The sequence below is a fragment of the Cricetulus griseus genome, chromosome 2 (assembly GCF_003668045.3).
Source record: "Cricetulus griseus strain 17A/GY chromosome 2, alternate assembly CriGri-PICRH-1.0, whole genome shotgun sequence".
NCBI classification, from domain to species: Eukaryota; Metazoa; Chordata; class Mammalia; order Rodentia; family Cricetidae; genus Cricetulus; species Cricetulus griseus.
In genome coordinates, this window is record NC_048595.1 from 168,042,300 (window position 1) to 168,069,822 (window position 27,523).

At 37.4% G+C, this 27,523-nt stretch overlaps 1 protein-coding gene across 1 annotated transcript in view; it reads left to right on the forward strand.

Annotated features, from left to right (window-relative positions):
* Nucleotides 1–27,523, forward strand: part of Dcc (DCC netrin 1 receptor) — a 1,088,579-nt gene that overhangs the window by 731,169 nt on the left and 329,887 nt on the right. Inside the window, exon 8 of the mRNA XM_035440067.1 lies at nucleotides 26,084–26,240. Within this exon, the coding sequence (XP_035295958.1) occupies nucleotides 26,084–26,240 (157 nt within the window). The remainder of the gene's footprint in view (nucleotides 1–26,083; nucleotides 26,241–27,523) is intronic.

The window sequence follows — 27,523 nt, forward strand, 5'->3', positions numbered from 1 at the left end:
ATATATCTAAACTCACTCATAACTACCCATAAAGACAATTTGTAGCTTCCTCTCATTAGGATGCCTGCATAGGCAATATGACTTCACATCAAATGGAATTTTTCTGAAGTGTAGAATGTGGTACATGTTTGTTAGAGCATCCACATATGTATTGACAAGACAGAGGTGGATTATTTTTATGGGCAGTCAATCCTAATAAAGCAGGATATACTCTTAATTATAGTGAATTGATGTTGGCCTTTCTACTCTGATTATAGATTTGTGTGGTCTAAGCTTGATTTAGTTGAGTTCTAATAAAGTGGTTTTACATGTGAAATGTGGGGACAATGTTAATCTATATACTTGTGAATTATTATACCCTTAATTTAGATGTATAAAAATAACATACAGACTCAATAATAATATATTAGTAGAGCCTCATGATGTTCTCAAATATGAAGCACATTTGCAGGTCATTGGAGATATAGAGGCAGACAGAACTATCTTGACTCTTAAATTATTTACCAATGACTTTGATTTCACTTAGCTTGTGGGTAGTTTCCTACTCAAAGACCCAGTGAATTCTTTACTAGTGAAGTTTAGGATTCTGCTCTAGGGTGGGAAGACCAAAGTTAAAAAAAAAAAAAAAGAATTGACATTTGTTGGAGAGCTGGTTTTTTTCTAGTGACTGAGTTTGTGAATTTACTCATCCCTGGCAGTTTCAAAAGAAATTCAAAATTTTCCTTTGGGTAGGCAGCATTTCTGAAGCATACAAACAAACAAACAACAGCAGCAACAGCCACAGAACCCCAAGGTTATCATGAAACTATAATTTCCACATTTCGGCTATTTTGTTGTTGAGGAATCATTTATGCAATAGACTTGCTTATCTCTCTACTTCCTGTACTAAATTTGCTTATCTTTCTTTTTATCCATTTTTTTAAAAATAATTAGAAACAAGATTGTTTTAATATGTCAATCCCAGTTCCCTCTCCCTCCCCTCTTCCCTTGCCCCCCCCCAAGTAACACCCTACCTATCCCATAGCCTTTTAGCACCCCAGGGAGGATGAGGCATTCCATGGAGGGGTCTTCAGAGTCTGTCATATCCTTTGTGATAGGGAATAGGCCCTCCCCTGTGTGTCTAGGCTCAGGGTGTATCCCTCTATGCGGAATGGGCTACCAAAGTCCATTCTTATGCTAGGGATAAGTACTGATCTACTACAAGCGGCCCCATAGATTTCCGAGGCCTCCTCACTAACACCCACATTCATGGGGTCTGGATCAGTCCCATGTTGCTTACCAAGCTATCAGTCTGGGGACCAAGAGCTCTCCCTTATTCAGGTCAGCAGTTTCTGTGGGTTTCAGCAGCCTGGTCTTGACCCCTTTGCTCATCACTCCTCCTTCTCTGCAACTGGATTCCAGTTCAGTTCAGTGTTTAGCTGTGGCTGTCTTCCTCTGCTTCTGTCAGCTGCTGGATGAAGGCTCTAGGATGGCATATAAGTTAGTCATCAATCTCAGTATAAGGGGAGGACATTTAAGGTAGCCTCTCCTCTGTCGCTTAGATTGTTAGATGGTATCATCCTTGTAGATCTCTGGACATTTCCCTATAGTGGGAAATTACCAATACAGAGTCAGGTAGAAATATAAGGGTATTTAATAGGGAAAAGCCTTACTTACAGAGCGAACCAGCCAGCTGGTGGTAGCAGTCTGTACAGCAAGCAGCAAAGAGCAACCGAAACCGAAAACGCAGTCCCACTAAGTCACTCTGACCATGCCCTCACAAGCCTGGTCAGGCACACCTGTAGCCAGCCCCTAAGAAGGCGTGGCTACAGCTTTCCCTACATTTCCCTAGTGCCTGATTTCTCTTTAAACCTATACTGGCTTCCTCTCTGATGGTATATCTTATTTTGCTCTCCTCTGTTCTTACCCCAACTCAACCTTCCTGCTCCCTCATGTTCTCCTCACCCCTCTTCTCCCCTTGTGATTCTCCTAGCTCCCGCCCTCCTCCCCCCATGCTCCCAATTTGCTCAGGAGATCTTGTCCCTTTCCCCTTCTCCAGGGGACCATGTATGTCTCTCTTAGAGTCCTCCTTGTTTCCTAGCTTCTCTGGAAGTGTCAATTGTAGGCTGGTAATCCTTTGCTCTGTATCTAAAATCCATATATGAATGAGTACATACCATGTTTGTCTTTTTCTGGCTGGGTGACCTTGCTCAGAATGGTTTCTTCTAGTTCCTTCCATTTGCCTGTGAATGTCAAGATTCCATTTTTTTTTCTGCTTAGTAGTACTCCATTGTATAAATGTATCACATTTTCTCTATCCATTCTTCAGTTGAGGGGCATCTAGGTTGCTGGTGGGAGTTCCAACTCATACAGCCACTTTGGAAATCAGTGTGGAGATTCTTCAGGAAAATGTGAATCAGTCTACCACAAGATCCAGCAATTCCACTCTTAGGCATATACCCAAAAGTATCACATTCATATAACAAGGATATCTGTTCAGCTATGTTCACAGCAGAATTATTTGTAATAACCAGAACCTGGAAGCCCATCTCTCTTTTTGTGAGTTATGCCCCTTAAATTTTGCAATTCACCTACTAGAAAGGAAGTAACAAAGATTTATGCTGTTCTCTTCATTCCTAGGTCTCAGTTAAATTAGTAAAAGTGATAGGAGTTGGACAGATAAGAAAAGCAAAATGTGCATTCAAAGATGATGTCAATTGTATGCCTGAAGATATTAGAACTTGAGAAGTTATGACTTAGAGTAAAAATGAAATTCTACTACACTTTGTGTCTCAGGATGAGCATTACAAATACAGATCAAGTTTGTCCTATGAAGGAAAGACAATAATGTTTAACAATTTCACTTTTATAGCCCCATCATAAATCTGTACAATATTCTCTGAGTACAGGGATTATGTTTTGTCATGGTCGCTGTTTGTTTTTGATGCAGTATTCTTCTTCTGGTATGGCTAAAGTTAGGACTATTGCTTCCTGTGCCTGAATGCTTGTTTTAGCTGGGAATAGTATCTTGTGTTTTTCTCTACTCTGGCCAGAATACTAAGCCTCTCTCTTAATTTTTCGTTGCTGTTGTTATTATTGTTTGCTTGCCTGGAGAAGGAATAGTGCCTAGCTATTCAGAGATGGCTGAGGGGAACAGTGCAGTTACATTTCCCAGGGGAGCATCTGGAAGTGTGAGAACTACTCTCAATCTTTAAGTCATGTTTTACACCATGTTTTCAACTTGATTGATTGGTTCTGACAGGGGTCACCTGAGCTCTAGACCTTAGGCTATCCTAATGTTGAGACACAGTCATTCTGAACACTGTAGAGTGATAAAATAGTAAAATGAGCACACTATATTTTCCTTATTGATGTTTTTTTAGTATATGGTGTCAGTTAATTACTGAGAGTTGTTTATTGGATAAATGTGTTCAGTTGTTACAACTGCATTTTCTATTGATTTTCATCTACCAGCATTATCAGTTATTTGATTCATTTGTAAAGAAAAGTAAACGTGTATGTTCAGATGGTATGTACATGTATACATACAACGATACATACACTGACAGTTATATAACGGTGAAAATTAACATCCCTTCAATCTAAAAATGGGCATGTATATGTGAACAGAGAAGCAAGAGCATGAACTGTTATAAAATGTAAGCAGTGCTCATTGTACAATGAGAAGTTTCTCCCATGCAAGTATTAAATAGACCCTACTTTTTTGCCTTCCAAGGCCAGACATGAATATGTACATTCATGATGATTATCAAAAAGTTGGAGGGGAATATTTCGTTTTCAATAATTTTATAATTAAACAGTGTCTTACACACCAATACTTTAGTGGATATCATACTCCCCCTACATTACCCTTCTTCACCCACTCACTTTTTCTGAATCACTTCTTTCCAACAAGCCCCCATCCTTACTTTTATGAATTAATTTTGTATGGGACCATCTGAGTTTAAATTGAATTGCTGGTATGAACTTGGATGGGAGTTTATTAATTAGAGAAAAGGTGGATTATCAGTGGCTATACCTCTGAAGCCTGTGGCACTCTCTTCCCTACCAACCACTAACTGACAGTACTTAAGAGGAAGGTTTCCAATTACTCACTTTGCCCTGTGTTATCTTTTCAGGTTCACATAGTTACTAGAATACCTGTATTATCCTAAGTGGGGAAAGTGAGTCTCAGACAATCTGTATGCTTGAGCCTGCTAATAAAAAAACCTGGAAGATGAAAACTGAACCTGTCATAAGAGGAAACAAATCACAGGTTGTCTAGAGTTCAGATGGCAGAAGGGATGGGCTAGAAAAGTCTGATGATAGATCTTTTGAGGGGTTTCTATATCTATCAGAACTTACTTCATTGTGTGTTTTTGATATGTGTAGTTTACAGACCAAAAATACCTGTTTATAAATGATGTAAACCAAGTCTCAGCTTTTAAACAAAATTGAATTTCTCAGTCTAGCATTGTTTACTAATTCTCACTTGTGAACAAAATCCTCATATTGCTCAGAATACATTCCCCAAATGCCTGAGTTGATAATGCTCATGACTTATGCTGAATACCCAAGTCTGAATGGCTGCTGTAAAGACAACTCAGTTTGTCCTGGTAGATACAATGATCTCTGTTCTTCTAGAAACAGGATGACATATACATCATATTAACCACAGATTGCTGTATAACCACTGATTATTTTCACAATACACTCTTTAGTCTCAGATGTTTGAGTCAAGCTTTGTGGAGTTCTGTACTTCACTGGCTGCAATTCTGGTGAGCATGTAGTTGATGTTGTAGCATCCATCTGAAGAAAGACCCACTTTCTAGCTCCCTGGTTGTAGACAGGATTAGCTGCATGTACCTGAGAGCCAGAAACTACCACTTTCCTGTAGACTCTTCCATGAATGCAGAGATCACTCACAGTTCTCTGACTGAGGGAGCAGTGCCTCAGTTGTTCACATTAGGAACCTGAAGGAAAGCGGGAGAGTCTATTCTTTCATTTCACTGAGGCATGGTTTTATAATAATTTCCTTAATCCTAGAGTGACCTTTCCATCATAATTGCCACATTGTGCAACCGCAATAGGTAATAGGTGCCGTATCAGTTTTGTTCTATATTCCCTCCGGAATGTCCAAACATACTCAAATGAAATGAGGTTGCCTGTGCCACTTTAGGGAATATGCACCACAATTGTTTTATAGACCATATATGAAATTCATGACTCTATAACAGCATCTTCACAAAGAAATAGTTTTAGAGACTTATGAGACAATATCTAAGAACTATTAAAAAGTAGAGCATATAATTCAGTTTTAGATAAATAAGAAAAATAGTACTTTAAAAACTTGCTTGACAGACACCCACAGCTAAGCACTGAGCCATACTCCTGGAATCCAGTTGTGGAGGGGGAGGAAAGATAATCAAAGCAGTCAAAACCATGCTGGAGAAACCTGCAGAAGCAGCTGACCTGACCTAATGAGAGCACATGTACCCCAGTCGTAAAGTTGGGTAACCAGCATTGGACTGACCCAAACCCTCTAATTCTGGGTGCCAGTTAGGAAGTCTGGCCAGTCTATGGGATCTCTACCAGTGGAATCAGTATTTACTCCTAGTGCAAAAATGAACTTGGGAGCCCATTTCCTATGGAGGGATAATATTTCAGCCCAGATACACGGAGGAGGGACTAGGTCCTCCTCCAAATGATGTGACATATAATTGATGATCCCCCATGGAAGGCCTCACTGTCCTTGGGGAGCAGGTGAGGGTGGAGGTGGGTTGATAGGGGGCATGGGAAGATGGGAAGGAGAGGGAACTGTGGGGGATTGATATGTAAAATGATTTTTTCTAAATAAATAAAAAACCTTGCTTGATTTGCATAATTTGGCTTTTATACACAATCTCAGAATCATAGAAGCTCTGCAGTCAGTTTTGTCAGTGCATAGCCTATCAGGCCATGAAGGAGTTAACACACCTCTCTCTAAAACTTGTCGATTTCCATCTTCTTCATCAGGAAAATAAGACCTATAATTTGCAAAATGAATCCACATTCTTGAACGTAGCTGAATGGGAGACCTGAGTATTTTAATAATTAGCTATTTAAATTATCTCATGCTTGACTACTGTTCATAAAATCAAAAACATAATATAAAATAACATAGATCATAATATTAGTTACAGATGTCATATCCCTCCACTTTTGCTGAAGAAATGGTGTTAATGAATTACTGTAGACTGATTTCTGACATAATTGCCAGGATTGTACAATACATCATTCTACATTTATGCCAGCAAATTTGCATCTGTGATTCATGCAGTGGTAGCTTCCTTAATTTTATCATCTTTTAAATACGTGATATTTAGGTTTTCAAAATAACAGGTGGCTCTATACCTTCTAGAATCAAGACAATTTACAATTTTGTCATTGAATTAGTGAATATTTCAAAGATGACACTAACGATATGCCTGTGGGCCTACAGAAAAACAAGACTGCAGCTCTGACAAGCTACTAAATACTGCAAATGCATCCATAATTTCAAACTGAGAAATATGACTTTTAATAATTCTAGCTCTCTTTTCTTTCTGCCTAATGTATTTCTTCATGACAATTCTCCAACACTAAGCACTTAATATTCATTTTCTAATATGAGGAGTACAGCTACAGAAGCATCCAATAGAAGTTGTTCATCATATTTTGTGTGCTTACATGATCTATGAGTATTATCATTGCACCCAAGAACTCATATCTGTAGCTATTCTCTGCTACTTTGAGATCTTGACTGGGTGTCTGAATTACCTAAACCCTCTGAAAATACAGTCTAGTAAAATCTATTTACTTTCCACATGCTGACCATAGGTGCCTTATACATAGGAATTACTCAACAATACAGTGGGGACATAGCTGCTTTGTGCTGGCCAATGTTCATGTCTTTTTTTCTAACCTGCACTGTTTCTCTGAAGCTAGCATCTCACAGGTAAAAATGTTAGTAGAGTGTTTTATATGTTTCCAAGTTTCTCCCAGGACAGTTATTAAACTCCATTTTTTAATCAAAAGAGGAACTGACAATTATTTATCTAAAACTTAGGAAATAGATATCAAGGGAAATTGACGTATTTGCTAAGGCCATTCACAGGGAAAAGTAGAGTCAGTAGTTCATCTTTTAGTCTAATTTTTAGGAAGGTTTCAGATTTCTTTTTCTTCCACATCTTCTATATTCTCTGTGAATCAGATATTATACATGTGGTATATAAATTTATCTCCTCGGTAGACTTAATATATTCTTAAGATGCTTAAGAGATTCTTAAGAAATAGGTACTACTGTCAAAATCAGCATTTATAGGGAGAGAAACCTGAGAAATAGAAAGCTGAATTACTTGCTTTGAGGATGCCTGACCAGTATGTGACCAAATTATTTGACACTGGTGCTTGGCTGTTATTCTCGTATGTCCTGTCTTTATACTCTGCATCAGAAACATTTCCATTTTCATCACTATTTGCCCAATGACTTAGTCTTTTGTTGTTGCTAAAAGAGAATACTATATTCTAAGTAGTACCTTAAGTTCATTTGACTCATGACTTTTGTGACTGGAGGGTCCAGACTGCATCATGTCAAGGTCACCTTCCCTGCTGTGTCACAATGTAATGGAGAAAAACAAATGGAAATTTTCTGGTTCAGAATCTGTGTTCTGAAGTAGCCAAACATGGTGGAGTAGCCTTGCTTATTGAAATGTGCACTCTGGAGAAGTAATAATGTAAGAGGCATTGGATGGTATTGATTTATTCTAGTGATGGAACCCATGACCTAGTTCTCTCCCAGTGGGGCCATCCCTTAAAGGTTCTGCAACTTTAATACCATTACACTGAGAATGACATTTCAGCACACTAAGATTTAGAAGACACAGGTATCCAAACGGTGTCATCTAGGCAACTGATTCTATAGCTTTCTATCTACATAACTAATTGAATACAGAGAATAGAAAAAGGGGATGTGAACTTCATCAGGTCAGGGGTCTGCCTTGTATGATTCATCCCTGTTTCTTGCAACAGTTCTTTATATAAGAAGACATTTAGTGCAAGTATTTTCAGCATATAACTTATCAGATGGTTAGATGAGTATATTTGTACCTTGTCTAAAGTTTGCTTTTATTCTGAGATAAGAAAACTTAATCATTCGAGTAAAGGGGTTTGTACCTTTGTATTCATCATGCACTTTGAAGAGTCCTTCTATAAATAAAGTTACTCCAATCTGGTTGAAACAGATTTGCTGAGTTTTAAAATATGTATTAGAAAACCATATGTTAAAACCCAAATTAAAAAGCATTTATCCACATAACTCAGTCTTTACTCAGATTAATTTGGTAGAGGTGACAATGAATTCATTCACAGAAACTAGCTTGACATATTCTAGAGTGATGCTTCCATATGGAAAGCATCCATCCCTGTGAGCAGCAACAGAGAAGCAGAATAAGCAGTAGATATCTAAAACCATGAGAAGGGTTCTCCTCATTATTTCTCTTTGCACATAGGAGAACAAATCCATGGCCTACTTTTGCTCTGCAAGACCACCACTTTCCACACATTCAGCCCTCATTGGACTTCTCATTTGAATCAGATTTTCACTAAATGGCCCAGGATCTACCTGAAGTTCTTGAACTTGAAGCTCTCTTGTTTCAAACCCTCAATATATTCTTTATCTTAAATCACAGGTTCTAAACCCATGGGCCACAACCCCTTTGAGGGTTGCACACAAAAAGTGGCATAGAGAGAGAGAAATTTACATTTTTTCAATCCAACTATTAAAATACAGAGATGTGAAAGAGTTGTGATTGCAAAAGAAGGATAGACAGAATGTTCTTCACAGACTAGACAGAATAATAAATTTCCACATGAAAGCCATACTAAGTTATCTGGAACTTGGGGTTAGGAGCATTGACTATTTAGTGAAATAATTAATTGCCTAGAAAACACATGCCCCTGGCTTGAGTTCTTCAGTGTCTCAAACAAACATTCCCGCAGTTTGCTGACCACTATGGTACATGCCTACATTCCAGCACACTGGAGGTGGAGGCAGGGGGATCATGAATTTACATAGGGAGTTATATGACTTCAGAAGGAATGTGTGATACCCTCCCTCAAAACAACAGCAGGAGCAACAACAAAATAACCAGATGTTAATTTTAGTTCATAATTTCTTCTTTTAATGCATTACCATAAGGAATGAGCTGTGACACATGAAATTTTAAATTTGGAAATGCTATTTTAACTGTCTTGATTTTAGAGTATTGCTGGTTAATGCTTCCATCAGAGTGATTGAAATATATATTTTTCTCTTCCACAATTTCTGCTCTTTGTTTCTAGATTCCTTGAGAAATTTGTCCTGCCCATCATTTTTGCCTTCCTCCCACAAACATGTGTTTAGACAGAGGAAAATTCCCAATTTGAATTATGAGTTTTATTATAGCAAATATGATAACCTCCAACTGCTTTTCATCCTTTATAGGGTTTTCAGTCTTTCTCAGGGAAGCATGTAGAATATCTAACCACCTAAGATTGAACCTTAGGGTGAACCCCTCTCCCCACATTCTCCCTCTCTGCCAATCAGCCTGACAATTTACCAAGTCCACATTCTCTGGAGATTCATCATACAAACTTAAACATATAATTGATTTCCTATGCAGTCATTTTTAATTTTGTTAGTCACAACTTAAGCTTAAAAATAAGTGAAATGGGGACCTCGTTGGGAACCATCACACGACTTGGGATGAAAAATGCAAAGTAAACACACAGCCAGACTGATGCCCGGTGAAATCAAGGGCTCATCAGGAATTCAGGGTGCAGTGGAGGATGATGCTTCTCATACTGAAGGTGTGTTTTGGGTGCCTTGCCTCGTCAATCTGTGTTTGGAAGCAGAATGGCACAACTCCTTTCCAGCTATCCAGGGTTTATAACTTTCCTCCAGTGGGTAGATGATCACATGAAAAACTCTGAAATAACATTGTCCTTATGGCTTTTTCAATTCTATTGTGCTTTTTTTTTCACTTTTCACACAAAATAAAATGATACACTTCTAATAGACAAGCATTTTATGCATGTTCAGAGTTTGCCCAGTGTTTTTAAAAATAAAAAAAATGATTAGCATTAGAGCAGATATTCAGCTATCCCCAGAATGGCAGACTCTTCCTTTATGATCATATACTACAGAACTCTTTTAAACCTGAAGACAAGGTAGTAATAGCAATGGGGAAGGGAAGAAGAGAGGGTAACAAAGGGTGTGTGAGTATGATCATAACACACTGTGTAGATGCATGAAAATAGCCGAATGTGATTCCTTTCTATCTATACTTCATATATACTAATAAAATTTTAAAGAAAAAAATTGAAGCTCCCTTTAATTGGAATAATTAATAATTTATCTTAGATGTATATACTTGATTATAGCTTTTACTTTTATTTCCCTTTAATTTGCTCCAGTGCTTACAAAATTTATGGATGAGTATCATAGGATTATCAGTGAATACACTGCACCCAGATGCTTCATGAATCTCCACGGCCTGCTGCTCTGTTGCCTCATGGGCCTACTCTGCTGACTCACATACCTGGCACCATTCAGTCCAACACAAACACAGTGTTTAGTCAGCCTGAACTTCAGAACGATCCTCAGGGAAAGTTACACAGCATTCCCATCTCAGTGCTAAACATTTCCAAATCTACCTTCTACCACACATTTAAATAAGTTGTTTTAAACTTCAACAAAAATCTCTTGGCTAAGTTGGAAAATTCCCATTAGCAGAATTCACTGAGCTATCAAATGTGATTGAAGCATTTTTTTTTCTTTTTAGTTTTTTAGAATCCTAAAATAGTAAAAGTGGTTCTTAAAGTTATTCACTATGCTACAAGAGAGTGGTTAACTTTTTGGCTGTTATTACTAAAGAGTACTGTTTTCAACTGACTTTTATTTGAATTTCTTAGTAGTTCTAGTTATTTTACAAAGTACAGTTTCAACAACTAATTCTCTTCCTCCCTCCTCCCTCCCTCCCTCCTTCCCACCCTCCTTCTCTACTTCCTCTTGGCTAGAAGTTTGGCTGTCTTTCAGTCATTTAATTTTTTTCTTAATAACACAATGTGTCCAGAATTTCACTTTAGTAGTCTCTCATCACCAAAAGAAACTATGAGAGCACTGCTTTCAGAGCAAGCCATGCTGGTCTGTATGGCTTTTAGATTTCAGTTATGTGCTTTTAGATTTTCATCATGGACAGAGAACAGGATCATAAGGCAGCTGGTCACAAAACACCATATGGCTGGATGAGGTGAAGGATGAGAAAACACACATGAAGGAGGGGACTTGTCACAGCTTGCCAATCTTTATCCCCAGAGAAGTTCTGATGACAGAGGGTTGATGAAATGGTACAATTGGGGTCACTGAGCATTGAAAAGTATACAAAATGACGGTGAAATTCAATACAAACTCTCCAGGGAAAGGGTGGACATGGAGGTGCTCGGCAATTCCATGAAGCTCAGCTACCCTGTGGCAGATGAAAAGACATTGATAAAAGATGATTAAAGATATCTTCTGAAAATCAGGAATAGTGGCAGGTGCAACATACACAGAGGAAAAAACTGTGCCTAAAAGAATCTCCCTCAGAAACAGACATGTGGAATTGTAAAATTAACAAATGTAATAGTAGAGACATGTTTCTTTGCTCTGCAACCTGATAAATAAAATGAAGAAGGGTATTGAGGTGACCATGTGCTGTCCTTGTATAAGGAAGAAGCCATGTCTGTAATGTACTTTACCTATTAAATTGAACTCAACTTATTCTTGGCATGTTGCTATAGGGTCTTTGGTTTCAAGCCAGCCATCATAAAACTGTTCCAGTAGAAGCAGACTTCTTAAATGTAAGGACTAGCAAATGTAGAGCTAGCCATTCATTATATACAAGTGGTATTCTAGCTACATTAAGTAGTATTCAAAATCCATTTCTCAGCACCACATAACAACTCTGTACTTTGAATAGCTAGATGAAATGTTAAATGTGGCAAGTAATCATCCAAGTAAAGACACACTTGCCTGAGTCATAACATTAGAGGAAGGATCCAGTAATTATACATTGTCACTGATGTAACCCCCATGACTATATATATGTATGCATGTATGTATGTGTGTAAGTATATATGTATGTATGACAACCTAACCAAGCTTGTAGGCATTTTTGTTGCATCTTGTGTAAACTGTTCAAAAGACATTCTTCCTAGATAAGCACTTTGGAAATAAGAGAATTATTAAAAGAGTATCTGTGTATTTTTATGCTTATACTACATAGAATCCAGAGGAGAAATTTTACTAGTGGACCAATAATTATTTTCCTCCTCATTTAGATTAAAAACAAATTCATGTTTTAAGGGTTGTAGCTGTCTCTGCTGATGTGAAAATCCTTCTCTGAATATGTCACTCAGCTAATCTCTCTTTATGACCACAGGGAATATTTTTTAGCATCAGACTTTTCCCTGGTAGTGTCCTTTGAAGTATGGTGCTGAGATGAGAAACACACACCCTATATCAAAGCCTCAGGTCCTCTTCTGGATTTACAGATCTACCCAAAACACATTATACAGCTCCTTTTATGGCTTTTAATGAAAGCATTCTGTCCTTTAGAAAATATGCCAATATAATGATGCTTTTGACGTTCAGAGCAGGTTGAAAACTATCCCACTTTGTCTATTTGGTTGAAAAATGGCATTTTTACTCAAAGCCTGTATTTTCTTGGGGATTTCTCTGGGTTCAACATTTTGTCTGTATATATAGTTTGTTTTCAGATTAATGATGATTGGTATAAACAACATACAGTAAAACATGGCTCTTCGCCTATCGTGTATATTCTTTGTTGGCTTAACACAGTTCCAAAAAATTTTAATTGTTATCTCACAAATATTCTGGGCCTTTCAGTAGCTCAACTTCCAATAATATGCTGAATGCCTATAATGTGATTAGTGATTATTATACTAAGAAAATTTGGGTGCTTAAATTGTGAAATCAAAAAGCATAATATATCAAGTAAAATATGATACAGTTAAGTGAGTATAAAAATATAGTGTAGGGTGTATTTAGATAGCTGGTCATCACATGATGATTCTATGAAAACCCAGAAGAGAGAAACATAGGAAATTGAGAGATGATTGCAGAAACACACAACCTAAAACCTGGGGGAGCCAAACCCAGACCAACAAAGAAAGTGTGAGGAGGATTTCTAGCTCAGATTCTAGTATATAAAACATGAGAGCATGTGGAACTAAATAAAAAAAAAATTCAAAATGGATTGCTGAAAGTAAGCACAAAAACAAAGTCTGTATATGCAGTCTCTGTAGACACCTCAAGTTCAGCTCTTAATCAATAGAGTGTCAACAGATGGCTTATAGGATGACCCTGTCTAAAATAACAGAAAGAAGGGTTTATGAGGGAAGTACAGTGCTGGAGGTAAGAGGGCAAAGGTAGGTCCTTACAGGTGATACCCTCCAAGATAATTATCTAGCATTTTTCTTTCTTTAGTCTTTGAAGATACAGTGTTAAGCCTTCTACATAGTCGTTTTCACAGAGGATCCTTCGATGAATATTGAATAGGGTAATAAGGTGACTGCATAAATTAAATTCATTTTACTGAAGAAATTTAACACACAACATAGTCCATCTCCATAGAACTGTTACTTTAATAGCACATCATTAGCATAAACAATATCGCCTTCTAGGGAGAAAATAGAAACTATTGTGAGAAAACATACACTGAAATAGTCATCTAAAAAGTCTAAAATGGAGTTAACTTGTAAGAAATTAATCACACATTTTAATTGTCTTACAATTGCATAATATTTGTCCTGAAAATAGTTTACTGCTTTCTATGGTGAAAATCTATATCCTAAAAATTAGTTTCTTAAATATACAAAATAAGATAAGCATTGTTATAAAGATTTGTCCACATTAGCACATTTGTTGGTATCTTTGTTCGGATCATGTGTAGGCAGTCATCTTGGTGAGACTTCATGGGTGTAACTTCTGACATTTCTAGGAGACAACCTCACAGAAAATTCCCCAATTCTATGGCTCCAACAATCTTTCTGTCCACTCTTCTGCAATGTTCCTCAGCCTTAGTTAGGTACAGGAGTTATATTGTACAAAATAATTAAAAGCAGCTAATGCTGAGAGTGAGAGAAATAGTCTTCCCCAAGGAGGAGTTCGCCAGTTGATTATCCAATACCAAATGATCACCCCTAAAAACATATGTACAAGTAACTTAATGCAGAGTAGCAAGATTATGTTTATATATTTAGGAATACAGGTATATTATGAAACACATATACATGTTTGTAACAACAACTAATGGAAAAAGAGGCCATGAATTTATAAAAGCAAGGAGGTGTGGGGTGTGGAAATAGGAAAGGGAAGCAGGAAATGAAATACCTACATTAAAGCTGCAAAAATAAATAATTAAAATATGGGGAGCAAAGAAAACTCATACACTATTGATGGGAAAGTAAATCAGTATAGCCATTGTGGAGAACAATGTAGGAGATCCTCAAAACATTAAACAACTGCTGTATGATACACCTTTCCCACTATTGGTATCTCTAAAGGAAATGAAATATTTCAAAGAGGTACCTGCACTCATAAATTATTGTAGCACATCCACAAGAGTCATGATGTATAATCAACTGTGATAGACCTTGATGGGTGAGTGAATAACGATGTGCTACCTGTTAATATTGTAACATTGTTTTGTAAGACACCGGATGCTGACACTTGCTTTATTGTGTAATGAACTGGATGCGATTATGTTAAGTAAAATAAGCCAATGGACACAATGCTACATATACTGGTTTAAATTAGGACACACTTAAAATTTATTTCCTAAGGACTGAGGAGAATTCTTATGGGCTTGCTACACAAATGTGAAGACCAGAGTTTGAATACCTAGCAACCATGGAAAAATAAAAGCCAGACATGGAAGCATGTACCTGCAGTCCTAGTGATAGGCAGAGGATTCTTGGAAATAGCTGGCCAGGCAATAGAGCTCTTTATCCAATGAGAAAGCATATCTCAAAAAGTAAGATGAAGTATAACAGAAGACACCCAACATTGCCTTCTCTGTGTATGTGCATATATATTGATGTGCATACATGAGGTGATTGTTTGTTTGTAATATCAATATATAAACAGAATTGGTGTTTTCAAAATTAAAGAAATATAGGAGTAGAGAAAAAGATAGTGGTTTATACAGTAGGGAAGTGTAATAAGGAGAAACAAAGAGTGGGGATGGAATAAACAACACTAGCCATTTACAAGAATGGAATAAATGTTAATATTCAATGGAATGTGCAGTATCTATAGTTCACAGGCATTTAATTCGTGATTTATAAAGCAGTAGAAAAGATGAGCTTTACACATCTCAAACAAAATGTAAAAGTTAAGGGAAATGAAAATGGTGCTTACTCTGATGTGTCATTGGATATTGTCTATATGGGTTTGGCTATCATACTGAACATAGAATACAACAACAAATTGGACTATAGGCTTGTCCAAGTTGATAGGAGGATGCTGGGAATACAAACTCACCCCTGCCCATGCAGGCACTGCAAGGGCTTGCTTGACCCACCAAGCCATCTCCTTAGCCATAAGATGAAGACTTATTGAGGCATTTGAAGCATATTCACTTTTATTTCATTTATTTAAAAGGAAAGATTATTCAAGTTACTGTTTTTAAAACCACATTTCTTTTCTTCCAAAGTTCCTAATGAATGCCAAGGTTCTTTGAATTCTGAAAACATTAGCAAACTTTATAAAATATATTAAGTTTTGAGAATTTCAAAATCACATAGACAAGCTTCTTTTTTTGGTGGGGGGGCAGGGTTTCTCTGAGTAGCTTTGGAGGCTGTTCTGGAACTCACTCTGTAGACCAGGCTGGCTCGAACTCACAGAGACCCGCCTGCCTCTGCCTCCTGAGTGCTGGGATTAAAGGTGTGTGCCACCAATGTCCAGCTATAGACAAGCTTCTTTTGTGTACAAATTATGAAACTATTTTATGAACTCAGATATTTCAGTTTTATCTACTTCCTCACTTAAAAATATGCTGAGGTCTGATGTCAAGCTACCAACAGAAAAAGAGAGAAAAATATTTAAATATTTAAAACTCTTAGAGCAATGTAATATCCATCTTACTTCACTAACAATGCTTACATATATTTTATTTTTATGATGTCTTTTAGACAAATGTGATTCAGTAGCTAATAAAGCAGCTAGTGGTTTGGTAGACATAATTATCATATCTAAGTTAATAACATGGGGAATAACATAGAAAAATTAATCTGTTGTTAGAATTTTAATAAGTGAAATATTTTGTGTTAGAAATTCATTTTAACTTTTATATAATATGTAGGGAATATAGGGAATGAAGGTAATATACTATTAATGTACTCAGAACAAAAGAAAATGTCCCCAAACACTAAATATTAAATTTGTAAAAGAAAAAATACTCTGGTAACCCAGAAGACTGTGACATTAACTCAATAGCATACTAATGTTTTAGATACAATAAAATACTACTTTTTATTTCAAAAGTGTATTGGGTATTTATAATTAATTTGAGAAATCACCTTAACCATCTCAATTTTGCTACTCTGATATTTTTAAAATGTTCCTACAAGAGGAGGACTGTGCTGTTAGAGTATAGTAAATTTACTTTTTCCTCTCTCTGACAACAGATAAAGAAGCTGTAGCCATGGAAACAGTAATGGGCCAGAGAGATTAGGGCAAGACAGGAGATTAGTCCTCTCAGAGCAATGGAAAGAGGTTCTGATTGGTTCTTTATTGAGACCTTCTTTGAAGAGAAGTTGCCGTTGAAAGAAAGCATGGAGGATTAGCATAGCATGGATAATATTAATTCCCCTATACAATATAAAAATCTATTGATTTGCTTAATAAAAAGGTACCCATCCTTTTTCATATAACAACCATTTAAACGGAGAGGGGGGAAATTTTGTGAATCATGCTGTTCTCAGTTTTGTTTGTAACATGTGAGTCTGGACTGGCCGACTAAGAAGAAACTCCTGAAACCAAGGGAGAAAAGAATATCTGTCTGTGAGGACTCTCCCAATGCACTCCTCATTGACTTGCTTGGGATGAGCAGAAAACCACCTTATTTTGGGCATGATGTCATGTAGAAGGGAGTTTCCTTAGAAGGGAAAAGATTTGAAATCTCCCTTCACAGTTTTTTGAAATATATTTATCTAACTTCTTGAAAAACCTCACAAATTTTTGAGACCTTCATTAATCATATTTGTAAAGACCGAGTATCTCATAAGAAACCTGTGTTCTTTAAATAAATTGATTAATACAGATGTGGTCTTTTTTGAGTTGTGTACTGTCTATAATTGCAGATAGATTTCCTGAGGAAGAAATCATTTGTTAATTTTTAAGTTCTAAATTTATTGAAATTATACTATCCAGCTCAGTGGTATGGATAGTTTGTTTTGTTTTATTTTGTTTTTGTTTTTGTTTTTATTCTGAAAAGGTGGTGCTTGAGCACACACTTCCTGACAGATATCAAGAGTGTGGTTTCTGGCTGCCATGAGGCATTGACTCCTTTAAAACCATTCCATTAGGACTGGCTTTCCTTGTTTATAGGTCTAATTTTGACTCACATTTCTTGATTATTTCTCATACATAAACCTACTTTTAGATAGAATTATTCATTATCTTTAGACATTCTTCTTACAATAAAATAATTGCTTGTTCCATGCTTTATAAATTCTTTGGTGCTTTTCCCATAGAAAAAGAACCCTCAGGGAAGTGGGAAGGTAATACTATCAGTTGTTAAAGAGCTCACTGCTTGAGCTACACTGGACATTGCCAGAGGATGAACATGGATTACAAGGACTGAATATAAGCACCACAAATCCCAGAGGTTCCTGTACCCTCTACAAGGACAATAAATACATCTGATGTCTGTATCTCTCCTCTACAACTAGAACAAAGGTTGCTCATATGGGTAGAGATGAAGAACACTTTCTGCGAACATACCTGAAAGCCTTAACCCCAATACATTTTCCTGGAGACAGGCCACATGTTTTCATTAAAAAAAGAAATGCTTGCCAGAACCTCCTTTAACTACATACAGCAAAGAACCAGAAAGATGCTTAGAACCCCATATGTCTTCCTTTAGAAATAGGTATCACTTGAGTTATAGAGTCTCCCATGGAATAACCATTGAATTTCCCACAATTAACATCATCTAAACAAATCATTCTTTGTTTTTCTTTTTTCTGTATATTTTTTATTTAAATTCTTTAATTACTACTCATATATTTACATATCCATCCCCCATTCCCTCACCCTCCCATTCTTCCAAGTTGCCCAGCAACCCCCCAACCCATCTCCCAACTCATCCCCAGGAATAGTGAGTCCCTCCACTAGGGACCTCCAAAGTCTATCATATCATTTGGGGGAGGGCCTAGGCCCTCCTTACTGTATCTTGGCTGCAATAGTATCCCTCCATAGGGAATGGGCTCCCAAAGTCCATTGTGCTCTAGGGTTAAAGACTAGCTCTACTGTTGAGAGGTCCCATATACTGTCTTAGCCTCCTAGCTGGTACCCACATTCAGAAGGATTGGTTTGGTCCAATGCTGTTTCCCCAGCTTTATGACTACAGTCTCCATGCTCTCACTAGGTCAGGTCAACTGTTTCTTTAGCACTGTCTTGGCTCCTTTGCTTGTCACCAACTGGATTCCAGGAGTATGGTTCAGTGCTTAGCTGTGGGTGCCTGTTTCTGCTTCAAACAGCTACTGGATGAAGGCTCTAGGAATTTTTATTTATTTTATTTGAATTAGAAACAAGCCTGCTTAACATGTCAATCCCACCTCCTCTCCATTCCCTCCTCCCCCACTCCCACTAACCCTCCAACCCCTCACCCCATCCTCCCTCTGCTTCCCAGGGAGGGTGAGACCTTCCATGGGGGATCCACAAAGTCTGTCATATCCTCCATGGCAGGGCCTAGGCCCTCCCCCATGTTTCCAGGCTGACAGAGCATCCATCCACGTGGAATGGGCTCCCAAAGTGTATTCATATGCCAGGGATACATACTGATCAGAGGCCCCATAGATTGCCGAGGCCTCCTCACTGACACCCACATTTAAGGTGTCTGAATCAGTCCCATGCTGGTCTTTCAGCTATCAGATTGTGGTCCATGAGCCCCACCCCCTTGTTCAGGTCAGCTGTTTCTATGAGTTTCACCAGCCTCTCTCTCTGCAACCGGGTTCCAGAAGTTCAGTTTAGTGTTTAGCTGTGGGTGTCTGCCTCTGTTTCTAATAGCCACTGGATGAAGGCTCTAAGATGGCATGTAAGGTAGTCATCAATCTCATTATCGGGGAAGGGCATTTAAGGTAGCTTCTCCACTAATGCTTAGATTGTCAGTTGGTGTCATCCTTGTTGATCTCTGGCACTATCCGTAGTGCCAGATCTCTCCTCAAACCTATAATGTCTCCCTCTGTTATGGTATCTCTCATCCTGCTCTCCTCTATTCTTCCCACGACTCAACCTTCCTGCTTCCCCACTTCCTCCTCTCCCCTCCTCTTTTCCGCCTCTCTTTGTCCCAGCTCCCTCTTCCCTCCTCCCATTTGGTAGTAGAGATTCACTACACAGCCCATTTCTACCACAGACTTATGGTCATGCTATCTTGTCATCTGAATGCTGGGGTTAACAGTATGCTTAAGTCAGTCAGTCAGTCAGTCAGTCAGTCAGGCTTCAATTTCCCCATTGATGTCCCTTTTTCCACCCTAGAAATTTTATGTGAGGAACTCTGTAAATATACATATACACTATATATATATATATATATATATATATATATATATATATATATAGTTACATTTGACACACACACACATGCACACACTATAAAAATCAAGTTTGTGGTGATATCTTGCTTGTACAAATCAAGCCTGTCTGAAGGTCCAGACTTCTATTGTTAGCTAGTGGCAAGCTCCATTCTCTGACCCTCAATCAAGCTTTATTTGTACAAGCAAGATATCACCACATCAGTTACTGATAATGAACTACAAAGAACTCTATATTAAAAAATTCTCAGTATGCATGTAAACTTATCATTTATTATACATGAAAGGACATCTGTATACAAATGATTTGGATGCAGTTGCTTATATTTACATAAAGATTTACACCTTGACCAAGTAATAGATACTGTGGAACATTGAGAGTCCTTTCTTAGAGGCAATTTGTGATTTGACTTTTTAGTTACCAGTATTGAGAATGCCATTTTAAGTAAGTAGGTAGTAGGAAACGGCTGAAGTTTAAGGTCATTTGAGAAATAATTGGCCCAACTATAAGGCAAATTTATTTTTGTAGATGAAACTCAAGTCAGAAATTCAAGTAGGAATTACAAAAAAACACTAGCCCAATAAAATCTAAAATATATTAACTTGATAGTTAAATATTGAGTGATGATCTACAGAAAAATGTCTTTGCTTTCCACAACTAAAATTTTAAGCATCTAAGATTAGAAAACTCTGCAAATCCAAGGGAAACCATGCTGTTCTTAATATTCAATAGTCTTAAGTCTGAGATGAGGTGCTTCGGCAATTGTCATTGGCTCTGCATGGAATGATACCATGCACAAGGCAAAGAGTGTATGTTGTATGTTCACAATAAAAGGATGTAGTCAAGTTACTGCATGCAGTCTTGTCAATTTGCAGGCAGAAACACCTCAGATTCATACACATTTGATTTAATTTAAAGTTTATCATTTTGCTTTCAGAAATCTTTTACTCTTTCCCAATATATTACTACCCCTGTATTCAAATAGGTGACTCCACTGCAACCACAAGCCACAGTTAAGAAGCTCAGTCACACATATGTTATTCTTAAGGTACTCCCTCAATGCCTTGCTGTCTTTGTGACCTCTTATACGCTGGTATTTCAGCAGTTTCTTCCATAACAATGTGTACATTCTTAAGTCCTTTTTAGTTTGGCAGGGGAAGCATAACCAAGGCAAATGGTAAGCATGAGCCAAACCAGCAAACTGACTCTGAAATTTGAAATTTGCCCTGGGATAAAGAGAAGATATTGAGGACAAATAAGCAGAGGAATCATATGACCAAGTGTGTATTTGTATAAGCTTATTCAGGATGCTGCACAGAGTATGTGCCGGAGGAAGGTGAATTAGAGGAAGGTGTAGTCGCTAGGAGACACTTGTGATGGATGATGAGCAAGCATAGGGCAGGGATAAACACGTCACAGTGAGCAGAACAGTGTGAATCTGCCTGTGCTTTGTTCAGTGGGAAAAATCCTAAATGCAGCAAACAGGAAAATTGGGCATAGACATGCACTTTGGCTTGTGGTTGGTATGAATCTGACATTAGCAACAACTACAAGAGTGGCCCAGGAGGAGAAGCAAGCTGAGAAAAGAGAGATAATGTGGTTTTTCTATACTGTTTTAAAGAGTCTGTTATGCTGAAATCAGGGAGAATTTGTGAATCTTACATTAACTTTGCTCTCAAGAGAGAACATACATGTAAGATGTGTCTTTTCCTACCCCAATTCTATTCTAACAGTGTAACTTGCAGCCAATCTTCGGTTTATCATAAGTGGTCTACTTCTCATGACAAAAAAAAAAATTACACACCAAACAGTAAACAAAGGATCCATTGAGGCAGCTATAACTCAAAATCTTCTAGTTATTCTATAAAATCTCTACATCTTTATGTAATGGGTAAGAATGTCACATGGAAAATGTTTCTCAAACGATTGGAAAGAAAGGCACCTCCTTCCTCTCCACACTTAAAAGGATTTCACAAATAACCAGTTAAGTTGACAGCAGGAATACTGACTCCGCCTGGCTCTACACAAAGTAAATGAAGTCAGACAACTAGAGAAAATCATCTGCAAAAGCCAGTTAAAAGCTAGTGTACATATTAGCCGTTATGATCCAGATCTGTTCTTTTAACCTTCTGTATATGACATAATATATACATGTGAAATAGATTAATATACCTAAAATTAAGGAACAAAAAATAAAGTTTGACTTAATGAAGTTTATGGATGAAACAAACATCTAAAATAATCAAATTTGTACATATTTTGGCTATATAGTTTCCTGTGTATTTATAGCTTTTGTATTCATTGAACTACCTTACTAATATTTAAAGGGTTAGAAAAATGACTTTTCAAGGCAGCACTCCACCATGAGTTGCTTTCTTAATGGTCATTACTAGTTATTCCTCTCTCCTGAAGACAGCTGTTCTCCTGACTGATCAGCTTCATCTACATGAGATCCCAGGAATATGCCTCCCTAGCAATAAGATACCTTACTAAATTTAATAAAAAAAAAAATACATGGTTCTCACATACGTAGAATGTGATCCTTAGCCAACAGTGTGAGCTGTTGGTGAAAACTACTGAAAAGAAGCTGTGTCTTTCCAAACTGGTAGCTGATTAGACCCTCAGTACCATGGAGATGTTGCAGGTCTAAGAGGCTAGTTACCTGATCTTAGGCTAATTCTCATCTTCTGGAACAGACACTCCTTGCCCACTTCTGTGTCTGAACTAACATCCTGGGGGTAATAATAGATAGAAACCTTTTAAAATCTATTACCATAGTAGACAACTAGCTTCCATTAATCTAAAATCTAAGAATATCTTTAGATAACTACTTGGACCTATAGAAGTGCTTCTCCCATCTGGCTATAATGACCTCGCTTGTTATCTCATCAATGTATGTTAAACGTGCCTTGATTTATGCCTTTCTTTTTTCTATAAAATTATAAAAATTCATGGAACTGCCTTCTCTTTGAAACATGGAATTTTCAATAACTGAAATCTATATTTCCAGGCATGGTCCCTCACAATTGCTGTAAATAAACTATTTCTTACTGCCTTAAAAATAAAAAAGTTGTATAGAGACAACTGTGCTGTTAGGAGTTTGAGTCTAGAAATCATCTGTCAGGATGAAACATTTTCTTGATTCAGGAAGCCTAACAAAAGAAAAAACATATCCATCAAAGATGAATTATGCATTTACAAACACACCATAATTAGGAGAAGAATGATGTTGGAATCTATAAGTGACTCAAATATCTGCGAATCCATTTTTCCAACTCAAAGTGCTACAGAGCACTTCCTATGAACAGCAGTTCCTCATTTCCCTCTTAAATTCAGGCACACACTAAAGAAAAGTACAACGGTGAATCTTTATGTGTTAAAGGACTCCTTTGTCCCCACTAGCAGATTATTCATGATAACTACTTCAGCCTTTGGGCAGTCCCTATTCAGTTGAAAACTGTCTATTAGTAATATTATGTTTAACTGAAACCTCTCCCTGTACACCTAAGGAGTACACTGTATATATTTTGGTATATACTCTGTGTCGAATGGTTTATGTAAACTTGACACAAGCTGAAGTTTCTGAGAGGAAGGAACCTCAATTAAGAAAATGCTGCCATAAAATCAGGTTGTAGGCAAGCCTGTGGGGCATTTTATTAATTAATGATTGATATGGGAGGGTTCAGCCTTTGTGGATGGTGCCATCACTGGGCTGGTGGTCCTGGTTTCTATAAGAAAGCAGGTTGAGCAAGCCATGAGTGCAAACCATTAAGCGGCACCCTCCATGGCCTCTGCATCAGCTCCTGTACCCAAGTTCCTTTGTTGTTTGAGTTCCGACACTGACTTCCTTTGGCAATGAACAATAATATAGAAGTGTAAGCCAAATAAACTCTTTCCTCCTCCGCATCTTGTTTTTGGTCATGGTTTTTCAACATAGCAATAGTAACCTTAACTAAGACACTTGATATCATGTCAATATCAAGCTAATTACAATTATATCACCACACATACTTATCATTTGTTAAGTGTGACATTTCAAATGTACTCTTTCATAGTTTATAACAGAACACATAAATTGTCCATCTACTGTGCTCTTCCATGTTATATATTTTAAAATCAATTCCTCCTAAGGCTGACCCATAGAGAAAACTATAGTATGATCACACATCTATTTAGGACCCAATAAACTTGAGTGCACAGTTTAACTAGGATGACTGTCACTTGAAGCTAGAGATGGGGAGGTGTTGATAACCTGGTTTCACATTGACTATAGCTCTTATTTTTTTTTTCTTTCAGATTTTTTTAATTTGAATTAGAAACAGGATTGTTTTAGATGACAATCCCAGTTCCCCTCTCTCTCCCGTCCTCCCCTGCCACCACCCCCCCCCACAACTAAAACCCTACCTATCACATATCCTTTCTGCTCCCCCTGGATGGTGAGGCCTTCCATAGGGTGTCATCAGAGTCAATCATATCCTTTGGGATAGGGCCTAGGCACACCCCATGTATCTTGCCTCAGGGAATATTCTTCTATGTGGAATGGGCTCAGAAAGACCATACCTATGCTAGAGATAAGTATACTGAACAACTACAGGAGGTCCTGTAGATTTCCGAGGTTTCCTCAATGAAATCCATGTTCCTGGGGTCTGGATCCGTCCCATGCTGGTATCCCAGCTATCAGTCTGGGGAGCAAGAGTTCCCCAATGTTCATGACCATAGCTCTTAATTTGGTACTGGTAAATATTTTTGGTCTGCTAAAATTATATAAATAGGCTAATGTAAATTGTATCAAAAACAGTATAAGCATACTCTGAGGGAATTAAGGTTTTGTCATTGCTGCTTGTTTTTCTGTGGCATTTATGCTCACACACAAGTCCTCCATTCTGTGGTAAAATGTTGGTTTCTCATCAGGTTAATAGTAAATGAGAACCTTACAGAGGTCTATGTCAGTTTGTATGCAACTGTTTGTTCTGTGTTTTTTTATGTTGTCAATCACCTTTCACCTATGAAATCAGTAATTAAAAGAATAACTTTTCTTTGACAGAAGAAATTGTGTATTTGCCTGACATCAGGTGACTTCCTTATTCATGATAATTATATATAATTGCATCTTCTAAAATAATGAAATCATAAACAAAACAATCAGCAGCTTTTGTTGCATCCCTGAGAGACTATGGCCTATCTCTCTGTTTCAACCTTTTAAAAAGCTAATTGATTCACTTTGACCAAATCATAGCTAATTTAATTTTGTATATAAAAACCTTGTTTATATTTTGAATTGTATGTTTTATTTCAAATATGGACACATGAATTTATTTGATCATTCACGCATTTGCTTACCCAACCCTTGCCTCATTCCAGAAAGGATTCATAGAATTGGATACAATAATTTGTTCTGTCTTCATATCACTGATATATCTCTTTTTCAAAATATTTCATCACTTGATCTCATAAGAATATAATACATTTATAATAATTTATTGATTCCACACTTCTAAATCAAAGCCTAGCGCGGCAGGCATGGGTGGCAAATGCCTTTAATCCTAGCATTCTGGAGGCAGAGGCAGGTGGATCTCTATAAGCTCCAGGACAGCCTGGTATTCAAAGTGAGTTCCAGGACAGGCTCCAAAGCTACACAGAGAAACTCTGTCTCAAGAAACAAAAACAAAGTCACAAAATAAGCAGATCCTGTCTAGATCTTACATATCTATTAAAAATTCACGTCATTAGGGCTTTGTTAAGATGGATGGAGAGATGCTACTGCACAGTTTTCTTGTGATCCATATGCAGTGGTATATGCTTGCCCATCACACACATGCACACACACACACACACACACACACACACACACACACACACACACACACACACAGAGAGAGAGAGAGAGAGAGAGAGAGAGAGAGATTTTTAACAATAAAAAATCATTTTCCCTACTATTTGCCTACATTGCCATTGTTTTTATTTTTTAATGGATTCCAGAAACAATAAAAACTACATATCACACAATAAAATCATATATGTTATTCAAAACTCACTGTTTCAAAAGTCAAGGAATTCTAATTTGTCCTTGATCCCACTTCAGATGTTAGTTATTTCTCTTATTAGCCTTTCTTAGAACTTATTTAATATTCTTGGCTATGTATATTATAGATTAGCTCTGACTTCATGCATGCTTTCCACTGGTGGTACCAGCACTTCTAATAGTTTCCTCTTGTTCCTTCTTAGCCATCCCAAGCTCCAGCATCCTTCCTTCTGCTCCCAGAGATGTGGTCCCTGTCTTGGTTTCTAGTCGCTTTGTCCGTCTGAGCTGGCGTCCACCTGCAGAAGCAAAGGGGAACATCCAAACATTCACAGTTTATTTCTCCAGAGAGGGTGACAACAGGTAGGTACTATCTGGAAACTTCAGCTTCTTCCCCCAACACTTTCAATGACCATGGAAGGAATTGACTATGGGAGCACTTGAGAAGGACCTGGAAAATTGTGTGAAAATTTTCCCTGTTCACCACCCAGACTGTTTGTTTTGTCAAAACTTACAAAATCAATCAAAATCATTTACATAGCAACCCTGACAAAAGGCAAGGATGCAAATGACTATATAATTTTTCTTTGTTTTTTTTAAACTGATACAGAGATGAATTATATGGATATAGGGAGAGCAAAGTATTAAGAGCCACAGTGGCTAGTCACTGCCATCATATGGTCCTAAGGAAACAATGACTTTTGTGACCTTTAACAAATAAGAAATAATAATTGCCTTACAACATTTCTGTTAGGATTAAATTAAGATTAAACATATAAAGGTCATAGCAGAGAATATACTGCTTAATAAAAGTTGTTTGGTGAGCCCAGCGTTGGTGGTGCACGCATTTAATCCCAGAATTTGGGAGGCAGAGGCAGGTGGATCTCTGTGTGCGAGGCCAGCCTGGTCTCCAGAGTGAGTGCCAGGATAGGCTCCAAAGCTACACAGAGAAACCCTGTCTCGAAAAAACAACAACAACAACAAAAAGAACAAAACAAAACAAAACAGAAAGTTGTTAGGTAAATATTGTAATTGGCTAGGTAAGAATGAACTGTGCTTTCAAAGTTGGAATTCACAATTTTGTTTGTTTGCTTGCTTTTCCAAAGCATTTCTCCCTCAGAATATTACAGGATGTTGTGGCTTTGAAATATGACTTCTCAGTTTGAGGCCACACTGAGTAAGTTCCAGGTGACAAGAAGAGATTTGTTTGCTAGTACTTTACTTTCTCATGTGTAGGGCTTCAGTGATCTGGGGATTTTTGTTTTATAAATGTAAATAAATTATATATTTTAAGTTTCTGTTTTCTTTTAAAGTTTGACCTGCCTTTAAATGCAAGAAGAAAGAGATATACAGGGCATGTGTTTACTAAGACCACTGATTGAATGAAAAGGCTGATATTGTACTGGCCTTTCCCATGCAGCTATTGTCTCCATGACTTTACAGTGTCTTAGGAGGATTAGGGTCTTGGTGTGTGCATATATAAAAACTTGAGGAAATAATCTTGCCCAATTATATTTATTCGTTTATGTGGGTTTTCTGGAGATAATTTAATTTCCTCATTCCCAAACCATGCTGACTGTCTCCTCAAATACTACTATTTCTCTTTTTTTTCTGCATTTATGCTAATATCAATTCAATTACCTAAG